Here is a 13,299-nt window from a genome sequence, read left to right as displayed (position 1 = left end):
CCGGAGTTCTTATGGTTCTTCCAGCTCTCGTCTTTACAGCTCCTTCTCTTCTCCCGTCTCCCTGTTCCTCCTGCTCCGGTTCATCTGTCTCCGGTCCTTCCAAGGTGCTTCCCGCCTTTTCCTTCATCGATCTAAACTTGCTCCTGTCCTTTGTGCCACTGGTTCCTCTGACTTCATCGTCCTGCCTCATATCTCTCTCTTCCACTTGCTGCGTACTTTCTTCCACCTGCTCCGTGCTCCTTCCATCACATTCTTCCTTGCCTCCTTCGACGTCCTCGAACCCTTCGTCAGTCTCCGCTCTCCACTCCAATATCTTGCTGCACTTGGCCATTCTGTCTTGCGACCAAACTTTTCCATCACTGAGTAGTGCCGATCTGGTATACGGCTCCAACACTTGAAGGGGTGGCGTGAATTTACTCTCTTCTTTCCTCTTTAAGGTCGCCACTTTCACTCTGACCCAATCTCCTTTCTCTATCTCCACACCTTGTACGCCTCATCTCCTGTTGAAATGTTCAGTGTAGGCCTCCTGTGCTCTCTCTAGATTTCTCCTGACCACCGCTGGAGACCACTTACTTGGCACAACCATCTTCCTTCAGGCTGTATTGTCTTTGGTAAATGGTTCTCTCCCTCTCAGTACTTTGAAGGGGCTGTACCCCGTGCTCCCTGGCGTGATGCGGTATGCCCACAACATTTTTGGCACTTCCTTCTCCCAGTCCAATCCATCATTTATGGCTGCCTGTATGGTGCCCATGATCACCCTGTTGAATCGTTCTACTTGCCGGTTGCCGGCTGGGTGATATACGGGTGTGTGTTTGACTTCTATCCCTTTTAATAAAAGGCCTGCATACGCTGCTCCATTCTCTTCTTCCAACGCGTCCAGGTAATTGAGAAAATATCGTTTCCAGTCTTCCCACGGCATCGTGGTTTCCCCCCTTTTTGGGAGAAACGGTACCAACTGGGTTAAGGAGGAGGACTGTGTCGCCATCTTGCCGTTCCCTCTGGGTCCTGCTTGCGTCGGAACTGGCCTGCCCGGCGGACTGCCTGGAGCTTGCCTCTCGTCCGCGTCTTCTTCACTGTGCTCGCCGCTGGCTGAGCCGCCTCCAATCGCACCGTCTGTGTGCAGTGGCGTTTGTAGGTCGTCTCGGACCGCTCCGCCAACAGGGTTCGTTCCTTCCTCTTTTTCTCGCAGTGCCGCCAGCTTGGTGCGCGGGTTTTCACACTACTGCGGAGTGAGGCTCCTCGTGCCCTGGACGGTGAGTCGCTTATTTTGGTGCTCTCTCTCTGCCGCCTTTCCCGCTGCTGTAGTGCTGCTCGGGATCGGCTCACGGTTCAGCTTACTTGTGTGTTCAACCACGTTGTTACTTATGAGGGCCTGATCGCTTCTTCTTGGTCCTCTCCCTCGTCCTCTGCCGTGCTCCGGGTTGCCGTTTTCCTTCCCACTGTCTTCGCCGTCTATGCACCATGGGCTCTCTTGTCAGATCCCACCTTTGTCGCCATTGTAATGAAGTTATTTCAAGAACGACATGAGCCTTAGGTAAGTTAACTGTAGTTTATTCCCTGGAGCGCCGGGACCACGTCTTCACTCTGTGCGGTTGGCGCCAGAATCAAATGGCTGCCCTCAACTTCCGCAACACCCCTTCCGGTTCCGGTTATCTGGAACATTAGACCGATACCACAATTTGTTTACGTGAAAACATTCTTTTAAACCGCCAAAAATCTCAATGAAATTGAAACTTAAGTGTTTGCTTTTGTAAGTAATATAGGGAGCAGACGGCGCAAAATGTCCATTTAACGAAGGGAAATTCTGCTTGTGCGTTTACATGTAGAAATAGATTTGTCATTCATTAAGGGTGTACACCTTAAATATCAAGCCCCAAAATATCGGTGGGACAGAATATCGAAATTAAAACGTCAACAGGCAAAGTCTAGATCTTCTGTACCAAACTCCTCATAAATGAACCTTCGCTGTTCATTTATCTTCATTGTACGTAGATGGGGATATAGAAATAGTCAATCTGTGCTTCTCTATGTGCTGTTACTTTCAATATTTTGTCCCTCGATACTCTGTTTTTTGATATTCTTGTACCAGAATATTATTGGTGTCAACATTCAGTTGCTCAATCTTCATTAAAGCATGTGATTTGATCTCCTGAACTGATGATCAGTTCGATATTAATACCCTTCTACTCCTATTGTGCTTGCACTTGCTTTGTAACTGTACCATGAAAAACGTAATAAACAGACCCAACAAAAAAAAGGATGAGATGTGATTGCACACCCTTTTGGCACATCTTGACTTTCACCAAATCATATTTTGGACAACCTCTAACTATACACACCGTACTCTGACCTTTTGTAGACATTGACTCAAAAATGTTGCAGCCACCATGCAGCACATAAGACCTGCTGCATCCTATTACTCTGTACCGCTTTCACAGCAGTGGAAGAGTAGAAACGCACATGCAGGCTTAGCCTTGTTTCCTCACGGTGATCCCTATAAAGACCTTCCTCAGGGTTTAGTGATGTGTATCCAGGGATGGAGGCTTGCTACAATCAATAGATGTATGTTGGAATCCTGATCAGATACATGCACATACGTTGCGCCGGCACTTTCATTTAAAAGAAGGACTAGATGCTTAAAGTTGTGTGGTTCAACTGGTTTTCTCAAAATTGGGTCAGGAGGTCCTGATCTTTGCCAAATTTTCAGGATTACTATGTGAATTAGTTTCAGTGAGCACCATTGCGTGTAAACCTCTTTTATGTAGATATCATACAAATCTGGTATGGATGTTGCCCTCCAGGACTAGAGTCAGACACCCCTGTTCTGAGTTTTAAAGAGATGCCCCTGGAAGAGTCCTAACCCTTCTGAAGAAGGTTCTCTCTCCCTTCTTCACACAGAGCTGGCCCCATTTTCACCCAATCAAAAATACTATTGTAAATATAAAATCCCTTTTCTAAACTATTTCCCACGTTCATCCTGGAAACTACATTGTTCTTGAGGTCAGTGTAGTGGGCTGGATGGAAGAGTAGGCATAATCGGTAGGTTTTGCATCCTCTCCTGTAGAATATAATAAATTAATCGATGTATTGTTTCATTTTTGTTGTAGCTGACATTGTTCTTACTCCGAAGGATCCTCGATGGGTGGGCGCTTGGTGGATGGGCTTTCTCGTGGCCGCCAGTGTTGTGGGGCTCTCTGCTGTCCCCTATTTCTTCTTTCCAAGAGAAATGCAAAAAGAGGTAAGAACTTATACATTTAGTGCAAGTAATGAGCTTAAAGCGTACCTTCTGTGCTTGAAGTTTAGGTGGCATGCTAAAAGTGTAACATATATGATTCAGTCTGTTTCACGACACAAGACATTGCACATACAATGCTACTGATTTGTATTAGATATCTCCTATTTATGAAAATGTCAATCCCACTAGAATATTCAAGCTTTATAACTCCCCAAACGTTTGCTCTCTTTATGTTCTCTCACTGTGTATACATTAATAGAGCCTTTGGTCAGCTCCCTTCAGTGATACCTTTTTGCCCATTTTGGATCTGGCTCAATGAGACACTTCGTGTCTGAAGCGTCCATCACCTTCGGTTCAGCCTGCAACATCTGCATATATGGACACAGAGAACATACACATCCACAATACACAAACTGACTGACAAGCACACAGACAGCATGCATCCATGTACGTGCATGCATTGTATGTGCGTGTGCATCTGTAGGTGCTACCTATCTGGGGCATGTATGCATGTTGTCTGTGCACCTGTGGATAAGTTTGTTTTATCTGCATGTATGTCTACATGTTACCTGTGTGTATGTTCCCTGTTCATGACTGTAGTGTTTGCAGGTCTGTGCATGCACTGTAGGAAAGCCAGACTTCTTGGCAAGCACAGTAATATGTTACTAAAAGCCCCCCTTCTAACTCCAAAAGTAACACATTTTGTGTAAATCAAGCAGTGTTGCCCTGAGCAGAAACAAAGGCTACATGTGTTCCTCGTTCAGTCTACATTGCCCCGCTGACTATAACTGGTTTTCAATGTAAGGTTTGCTCTATGTCCACACTGTGTGCTACTAAATAATCTCTTTGCATTATGGACGAGCTCCTCAGAACAGCCCTGAACATTACATATGTGAACTGTAAAGGTCTGGCTTGAAGACATAAGACCTTAAAAAAGAAGAATGTTTGTGATAATTCTGTAACTCAGGGGCCCTCTCTAACTGCTGCCTTGAGAGCAGTGTATTTGAAGTAACATGAATTTGGATAAATAATGAAACAAAATGTTTCATGACGAAGAAGGATGCATCATTTCAGGCCGGTTTATTTACATCTAAATGTGTAAGGATGTTTTTTTCATTCTGCAGACAAAAACTGCTTTCCAGGCCATTCATTTGGGGCATTAATGTCTTCAGGGCAAAAGTTTCATCTCATTAGCACATGTTTTACAACTGAATCCAGCAATCAACAACTGGAATATGGCCAGGTAACCTTTGCAAAATGTCTGGCAAATTAGGCAGCAAACACAAATGATAAATTATGTGGCAAGCGCAGTGAATTTATAATACTGAGGAAGCTGCAGCAGCTGCAGGATTGCATACTTCCAGTGGCCCTAACTTTAGAAACACTAGAGAGTGATAGGTTCAGACACTGGTTTTACTGCTGCAGGAAACAAGAATAGGTAGAAGTGGTATCGTGTGTATTCACCAATAAAAATTAAATCGACTCCTTTGGACTCTTTTTTTTTTTTTTTTTTTTTTTTGTAAATTAAATTGCTCCATTGGACCTGTAAGTGCCTTGGCTGGAAACTGTCACAAATAAGCTACACATAGAAATAAGTAATAAAGAGCCATGTGTACACACACATTTCCCCATAGACACAAAATGAGTAAAACCCGTTGATACATCTGGCCCAAAACCTTTTATTTTTGGCATCAGAGAAGATATATAGGACAGCGATACTGCCTTTCTTTGCCCATTTGTATAATTTGAGGATGGAGGTTTATGTTTGTATGGAAGCCACAGAACAGGGTTGCTGGCATGTGGCGGAAGAAGTTCTAGGGAAGTGTCTATTGCAGGCAGGATCTTTACTCTGTGCGCATCCTTAAAAACTCAAGCTGCACTGGCAGCTCACCTGCACTGACAGCTCAAGCTGCACTGGTTACTCCAGCTCCACTGGCAACTCCAGCTCCACTGGCAACTCCAGCTGCACTGGCAACTCCAGCTCCACTGGCAACTCCAGCACCACTGGCAACTCCAGCACCACTGGCAACTCCAGCACCACTGGCAACTCAAGCTGCACTTGCAACTCCAGCTGCACTGGCAACTCCAGCTCCACTGGCAACTCCAGCACCACTGGCAACTCCAGCTCCACTGGCAACTCAAGCTGCACTTGCAACTCCAGCTCCACTGGCAACTCATGCTCCACTGGCACCTCCAGTTGCACTGGCAACTCAAGCTGCACTGGCAACTCCAGCTGCACTGGCCACTTAAGCTGCACTGGCAACTCCAGCTGCACTGGCAACTCCAGCTGCACTGGCAACTCCAGCTGCACTGGCAACTCCAGCTGCACTGGCCACTTAAGCTGCACTGGCAACTCCAGCTGCACTGGCAACTCTAGCTGCACTGGCAACTCCAGCTGCACTGGCAACTCCAGCTGCACTGGCTACTCCAGCTGCACTGGCAACTCCAGCTGCACTGGCTACTCCAGCTGCACTGGCCACTTAAGCTGCACTGGCAACTCCAGCTGCACTGGCAACTCCAGCTGCACTGGCAACTCCAGCTGCACTGGCTACTCCAGCTGCACTGGCCACTTAAGCTGCACTGGCCACTTAAGCTGCACTGGCAACTCCAGCTGCACTGGTAACTCAAGCTCCACTGGCTACTCAAGCTCCACTGGCAACTCCAGCTCCACTGGCAACTCCAGCTGCACTGGCAACTCAAGCTGCACCGGCAACTCAAGCTTCACTGACGAACTCAGTTGTTTTGAGCTACTTCGGATTAAACAGTTTTTTAATTGGCTACAAATCCATGGCCCCTAGCACAGATATCAAGAACTGAACTGTATATGCATTCCAAATGTGTATCCTGAAGCGTGTTACAGGAGCAGAAGAAAGTGAGTTGTCACAGCATAGGAGAATGACGAGAGATGAACAAGAGAAAGCCATGAAGGTGCAAAAGAATGACAGCTGCAACTGGATAAAGGTGATAGCTGTGCGTAGCAAAAAAAAAGATTATTGTGCAGGATAATGAAATGCGCTTTTGAGGCATATGTAGGACAGGTTGCTGCAAAAGAGAAGTAGGTGCAGCAGGAAAGTAAACGGTACAGATGCAAAACAACTAGGGAAGCAACTACAGTAACATGAGACGCCGAGGTTCAACCGAATACGATGTGCCTCACTGCTGAGGTGGGGGTCATGCATGAAAAATTGGAGGATGGCTGCATTACCTTGGTCACTGAAAAAGTCATTTGTGGACTGGAAATCAAGCAGAAACAGCACAATGTTGTTGTTAGTCCCACCGGACCTCTATTTTCTCTCCCCTGAGGAACAATAGTTTGAAACTCCATCCTTACCCTGCACTAAGAACTTCTTTTATGCTGGTATCCTGATGCTAGTTCCCTTCTGTTTAGCTTTTATTTCACAGCACAGGTGTTTGTTAGATCTATTGCTGCCAATTCTGTAAACTATGCAAAGGATGCATTTAGCTCTATTCAGAAGAGTACTCTCTCTTACCTCATACTTTTGGGTATTTGATGTATTATTCCACTGCCTGTGGAGTGATTGCATTGCAATGCATGAAGGACTATTTTACATCTCAAAAATGCACTGAATCATCACACATTACATATCTTATCTCATACATACACTGTACGCAGAGCGCAATCCTTTTTGTTTCACGATTGTTCATTATTTGGGGGCATTGGCAGTAGTGCAAGCGCGCTGTATTAGTTTAAAGCGTGCTGCGCTCATTAGTGCGAATTGTAAGCTGTATATCCGCATCAGTTTTAAAACGCCCGTTTTTGTCTAATAATTTATTTTTAGTTTAGCTTATCCCTTGTTTTTAACCCATCTACTTACACAATAATACGTGGAAAACCCACCGCTCTTTGCGGGTCCTTCTCCTTGCCTTCCTGATTCCAGCGGCCATATTGGGGGTAAGCGGGACGCCATTCCTCGCACGGTCTAGTCGTCACAAGGACGCTAGACCTTCTACAAAAGGCGGACAAACTAGGTGCTCAGCCTTGTTCATTATTTGGGGGCATTGGCAGTAGTGCAAGCGCTCTGTATTAGTTTAAAGCATGCTGCGCTCATTAGTGCGAATTGTAAGCTGTATATCCGCATCAGTTTTAAAACGCCCGTTTTTGTCTAAAAATTTATTTTTAGTTTAGCTTATCCCCTGTTTTTAACCCATCTACTTGCACTATAATACGTGGAAACTCCACCTCTCTTTGCGGGTCCTTCTCCTTGCCTTCCTGATTCCGGCGGCCATTTTGGGGGTAAGCGGGACGCCATTCCTCGCACGGTCTAGTCGTCACAAGGACACTAGACCTTCTACAAAAGGCGGCCATGCAAACGCGCAGCGGGCACGCGCAGCGGGACCGCCGGAGTTACGCCAGAGTTCAGCCCGTCTGTGCCCGTCCGGGCCTAGACAGGCTCAGGGCTAGACCCGCTGGCAAATTTTCCTGAGGTCGGTATCAGGTATACTAGAAATGACCTTATACTACTACGACCCCCTAAAGATGTGACCTGCAATTACATCCATAAAGGAGATAAACCTTTTTCGAATTGCAGGATATGTAGGATGGGCCAGAGAGCTAAGGGAAATAATGCCTTATTAATGGCTTTGCTGAATTGTAGGTCCCTTCCTAGTCATTCGATGGAAATTAACTCTCTTGTACAAGATCACGAGTTGGACATTCTGTTTTTAACCTTCTAGTGTATCGCCCACCGGGGTGTATAGGCAATTTTGTCAGCTCGTTCATGGAAACTGTCACGCTTTTGGCATCGTCGACAGCCAATTTTGTGGCACTTGGAGATTTTAATCTCCATTTTGACGATCATGCAGACACACTGGCTGCTGACCTGCAGTGCGATCTAAAAACTTTCGAGATGAGGCTAATTAATTCAGGGGCCATGCACCGTAAGGGCCATTTACTCGACCCAGTCTTCTCTAATATTGATCGTCTCAAAGCCCTGCCTCCCTTGGCTTTACCTTGGTCAGACCATTTTCTGGTTCCTCTCACCTGGCAGTGTGAATTAATGGACGCAGCCACCCCTAGGATCTATACTGTCGACAGGGCCTGGTCTAGGCTGCCAGTAGATCGCTGGACCGCTAACCTTGATGCTACGTGTCCCTGCCCAGTGTTGGATCCATTGATCGCAGATGTGAACTTGGAAAATTGGCTGACCAGCTCCCTGGACGGCATTCTCCCTAAAAAGAGAATGCTGAAGAGGGAGAAAAGAGTGGGCTCAGCCCCTTGGTACACCCAGGTATTGAGAACTCTTGGGAAAGGCTGCAAGAGGTTGGAGCGGATTTGGAGAAAGGATTGGGGAGAGGCAACCCGGAAAGAGTATCGCGCGGCAATTAGAGGATATAAAGCCGCTCTCCGGGACGCCAAAGCTAAGTTTTTCGAGGAGAGAATTGGTAATTCTGCTAACTCCTCGAGAGAGTCCTTTAAAGTTTTCAGAGATCTCCTAAAAAAAACCAAACCTCCAGTTAACCATGATAGTCCTCGAGAGAAATGTAAGGAACTGGCCAACTATTTCCATATGAAAGTAGAAAATATCGTAAGTTCCCTACCTCGACCGGCCCAGGAATTAGATGTAGGTAACCAGCTGGGTGCCGTGGAAATCGAGCTTGAAGCCTTTGGACCAGTGACTACTGACGAAGTTCTTAAGGTGCTAAGGGTCATAAAGAGTGGCTCGCCTAGGGACCCTGTTCCGATGAGATATCTTAAACAGGTAGCAACTACCATCGCCGCCCCAGTAACTGATCTCATCAATTCATCTTTTATGAAGGGGGTGGTGCCACCCAGCTGGAAAAAAGCAGTAGTGAAGGCCCTCCTGAAAAAGCCTGGTCTGGATCCATCTGACCTGGCAAATTTCAGACCGATTTCCTTGCTTCTCGGGCTTGGTAAGATCGCGGAGAGACTGGTGAACAGGCGACTGTCATATTTCCTGGAGTCTAATGGCTTGTTGCGGAATTCCCAAACGGGATTCAGGCCGGGCCAGGGCACTGACACCGCCCTTTTGGCAGTTGTGGAAGAAGCCAGGAGCATTTTGGATTCAGGAGGATCGGTGGCAGTGATCCTCCTGGACCTCAGTGCGGCTTTTGACACTGTGAACCATCAGGTGCTGCTCCAGCGGCTGTCAGATGTAGGCCTTACAGGGATGGCCCTGAAGTGGCTCACGTCTTTTCTTAACGATCGAGCCTACCAAGTCTGGGAAGGTAGTGAACAGTCAGCATCGATCCCCCTCCAGTGTGGTGTGCCTCAGGGCTCCTCCCTGAGCCCTACATTGTTTAATGTCTATATGGCCCCGCTGGAGGATGTGGTGGCACCATTCGGTATTAAAACTATCAGTTATGCTGATGACACCCAGCTGGTGGTGGCCCTTTCCCAGCTGGTGAATCAACCTGACTTACTTCACTCCTGCTTGTCCAAGGTGCACACACGGATGTGCAACTCAGCATTAAAACTAAATGGCTCCAAAACGGAGATGATGCTGTTGGGCCACTCGGTGCTCTTCCTGCCGCCAGGCAGATGGCCTAGTTTTCTTGGTGATCCCCCAAACCCCAAAAAGGAGATCAAGAGCCTGGGGGTGTGGCTGGAACAGGACTTATCTTTTAAGACCAATGCCAAAAAAAACGCTGGAGTCTGTTTTGGTCTTTCGTCAGCCCGTAAGATCCTGCCTCTTCTTCCACCGGTTTCCAGGAAACTACTTATCCAGGGATTAATTGTATCGAGGCTGGACTATAGTAAAGCGATTTTTTTGGGCGCTCCGGAAGCAACGCTCAATAAACTCCAGCAAGTGCAAAATGCAGCAGCAAGGCTGCTGATGAACATTCCTAGGAGGCAGTCAGCCAAACCGGCATTAAGAGCACTGCACTGGCTTCCGGTGCGTGAGAGGGTAACATTTAAATCCCTCTGTACGGCTCACAAAATCCTTCAGGGGAAGGGACCTCCCATTTTGGGCAGTATGGTGCTCCCTTATAAGGCTACCAGAGCCCTGCGCTCGGATCATAAATATTTGCTGTAAACGGTCAGAGTGAAAAGAGCCCGGACGGGTGGCAGAAGATTCTCAGTGAATGCAGCCAATTTGTGGAATGCGCTTCCTTTGAATCTACGTGCAGAGACTTGTACTATGCGGTTCCGGAAACTACTCAAGACCCATCTGTTTCCCGCTTAATGCTTCCTTTCCATCACTAGCCTCCGGAGTCTTGAACAAGCGCTGGGGTGCCCGAGGGTATCCGCGCGCTATATAAAATTTCAAATAATAATAATAATTTTCACTGGCTTCATTTTTTGTGACAGTCACATAGAAGAACAAATATATTTTATACACAGCCACACCCCGGAAAATCCAGTTGCCTAAACTAGGCATCAGTAAAGCCAATAGTTCTGGTTCTACTGTGGTAATCCATGGAGCCACAGACATGTACAAATATGTGCATTGGCACATTAAGGGGACCTGTTGGCTTTGCCAGTACTTATTGTTTTAACTTCTCATGTGTCAAAGGAGATGGCCTGCAATGAAAGCTAGAAAAAATGCTACTCCTCACTCATATAAACAAAACAATGTGTTCAATAAAATCATAACTTCGACCTGTGGCACTAGTTATATTTTGCTTTTCACTTTTACAAGTAAGGCGTTGTAGGCAGTTTGTAAATGTTAACAAATCAATATAAAGAGGTACACAGCATGGTTGGAAAGTATTGTTTTTGATAGAACTACAGTGACATAGGTAACAGTGTGAATGCGTGGTTCCATGCATCAAATGTACTACTTGTTTTATATTTAATAAATGTGCTGTATGCAGAAAATCCAATTATTGAATCTTGGACAATAAAAGATAATATAAGGCTGGCAAAAGTTAAATATGCTTCTACTCTGAATGCAGTGTGGCTAAGCTGCAATTTCGACTCCCTTTACCAAATTATACTGAAAATTAGTCTACAGTGGAAATATAGGAGTAATATTTTCAAAATAACTCGTGGCAAGTAAATTAGATGAAATTTAATGGAGGCAATTCCTATTTCTTTTAATAAATACAATGAAAGTAGTTCGACTGCTAACAAAGTTCTGGGGCTCGTCTCAGTTCGGATATATCTTGATTGGCTATATTACCTAATGCAAAGATTCAGGCAGAAATGAGTGTGGGAGCCCCACAGATGCACAGAACTTGGCTGCAAACATAGCATACTAGTTAATGGCGTCTTGGTTTGGATACAGCTGTTGTAGTGCCGCTCCACAGGTGCTGACGTCCATCCCATGCTGTAGGAGGGCAGGTCAGTCGGTACTACAATGCAAAGTCTAAAACTGAAAGCGATACGCCAGTCAGTCATTTGGAAAGTGTAGCCCATCTCCCGCTGAGCCCATGCTGGAAACCATGGGAACGGGAAGCAGCATGTGAAACATTACATTGAAACTCCAGCAGAGCCCAGAGGTGCACCGCTTCATGAAGTACGTGTCAACCGCTAAGGCGCGAAACACACAGGGGCAGCGTGCCAAACAAAGAGAGGTTACTGCCAGTGCCTAGTTAAACCATATGAAGGCCTCTAGGCACTCGAAATTTCTGGGCCCCCTCGCACATTATCTCTGAATATGTTCTTAATTTTACCAATTAACAATGTTAATAAACCAATTTTATTACACAAAAAAACATCAACAAGTATTCATGTTATTAAACACAATTTAAAAAAAGTTATTTAACCAACAACACTTCAAATATTGAATGGGTACATTACATTAATTCAGTATTTTCTCTATAGAGTCTTTAATGTAAAGAATTCGTTTCTTTGAGACGATTAATTTTTTCCTATCTTTTGGAAAGAATTTAAGAAAGCTTGATTGTAATTTTCTTTCAAGATCAAATCAATATTATTTTGATCTGTTGTCGCTGGGACCCTAAAAGGATAGGGGCACAAATGCCAATTTGGTAATCCGGAACTGGTTACTGCTGACTATTATTTGCCACAGTGCATCTCTTTTGAACTCCCACTGTGGCTTTAGTGTAAAAATGGACAAGGTCATTGAGATGCCCCGACTGAATGGATTAATTATACTGGGAAGTATAAGCATAGGCCCTGGAAGTAGGAGGCCGGTGATGCTACAGCTCCTCGCAAATAACCATGCTGGGGTTCACGAGGTGAATGAGCAATAACGATTGCATCAAATTCCTTTTGTTTTTATCTCGTCCCACTTGTTTGTGTTAAAAGACAAAGGTCAAATGTTAGGCTTTGTCTTCTGACAAATTTCTGCGTGTACTTTTAAGAAGCATTTGCAATGCAATAGGTCTCGCATTTGCGAGAGTTTAAGACTATTGGCATTGTAAATGACAATGTCTTTTATTTATCTGTTTTGCTAATTAACACATAAATAAAAGGCATTGTCATTTGCAATGCCAATTGCTCAAACTCTTGTAAATTCGAGACCTATTCAAAGAAGCGGCCGCCATTGTCCTGGGCTGCTCGGAAAGTGAAAGCTTGCATGGTGCGCTGAATGTTGCAGGAAAGCATGTTGTGCCTGCAGTAGGAGAAACCCATAAAAGAAAATAGTGCTTACAGACTAAAAATTACATACAGTGTAACAACCGAAGTAAAAGGGCCAGTCATCATTGGAGGTTACAAATGAAGACAAGGCGGTACTAAAGAGGAACTAACAAGCCTATTAGCAAATCAGGAGCCAGCATTTAAAAAGGGCAATGACACAAGCCAATGACAAATATGGGTGGAGAGTGGACGGGGTTTCTATTTGGGAAACAACCTGAAGAACGACTTGGGAACAACGTCTTCCGGAGTCACACAAGCCGAACAATGACTCAGCCTTAACAACGCATGTACATGGTTAAGGCTGACTCGGTCTAGTTTTCGGGCAGGGCAGAGTTCGAAGGAGCGTCGCAGAGGAACAGGTAAGAGGGCTTAATTTTCAAGGGGTGGGAGGGTTTAGGGTTAGACTTTGTTAGTTAGGGTTAGTGTTGAGATCGTTATTAGGAGGTGAGGGTAATCATGTGTTCGAGGCATATGGGCTGCAGATGGTACATTATGAATAGATCGCCATCTGGTGTTGGGCTCGGATGATTGCACT

The 13,299-nt window shown here is 45.5% G+C and overlaps 1 protein-coding gene across 1 annotated transcript in view; it reads left to right on the top strand.

Annotated features, from left to right (window-relative positions):
• The window catches only part of LOC147693578 (solute carrier organic anion transporter family member 2B1-like), a 435,047-nt gene that overhangs the window by 260,860 nt on the left and 160,888 nt on the right, over window positions 1–13,299 (top strand). The window contains exon 7 of the mRNA XM_086933810.1: window positions 3,108–3,238. Coding sequence (XP_086789936.1) covers window positions 3,108–3,238 — 131 coding nt within the window. The remainder of the gene's footprint in view (window positions 1–3,107; window positions 3,239–13,299) is intronic.

Source organism: Lissotriton vulgaris, chromosome 8 (genome assembly GCF_964263255.1).
Source record: "Lissotriton vulgaris chromosome 8, aLisVul1.2, whole genome shotgun sequence".
Taxonomy (NCBI): domain Eukaryota; kingdom Metazoa; phylum Chordata; class Amphibia; order Caudata; family Salamandridae; genus Lissotriton; species Lissotriton vulgaris.
The sequence above is the reverse complement of the archived record's forward strand: the minus strand, read 5'-3'. Positions and strand labels throughout refer to the sequence as shown.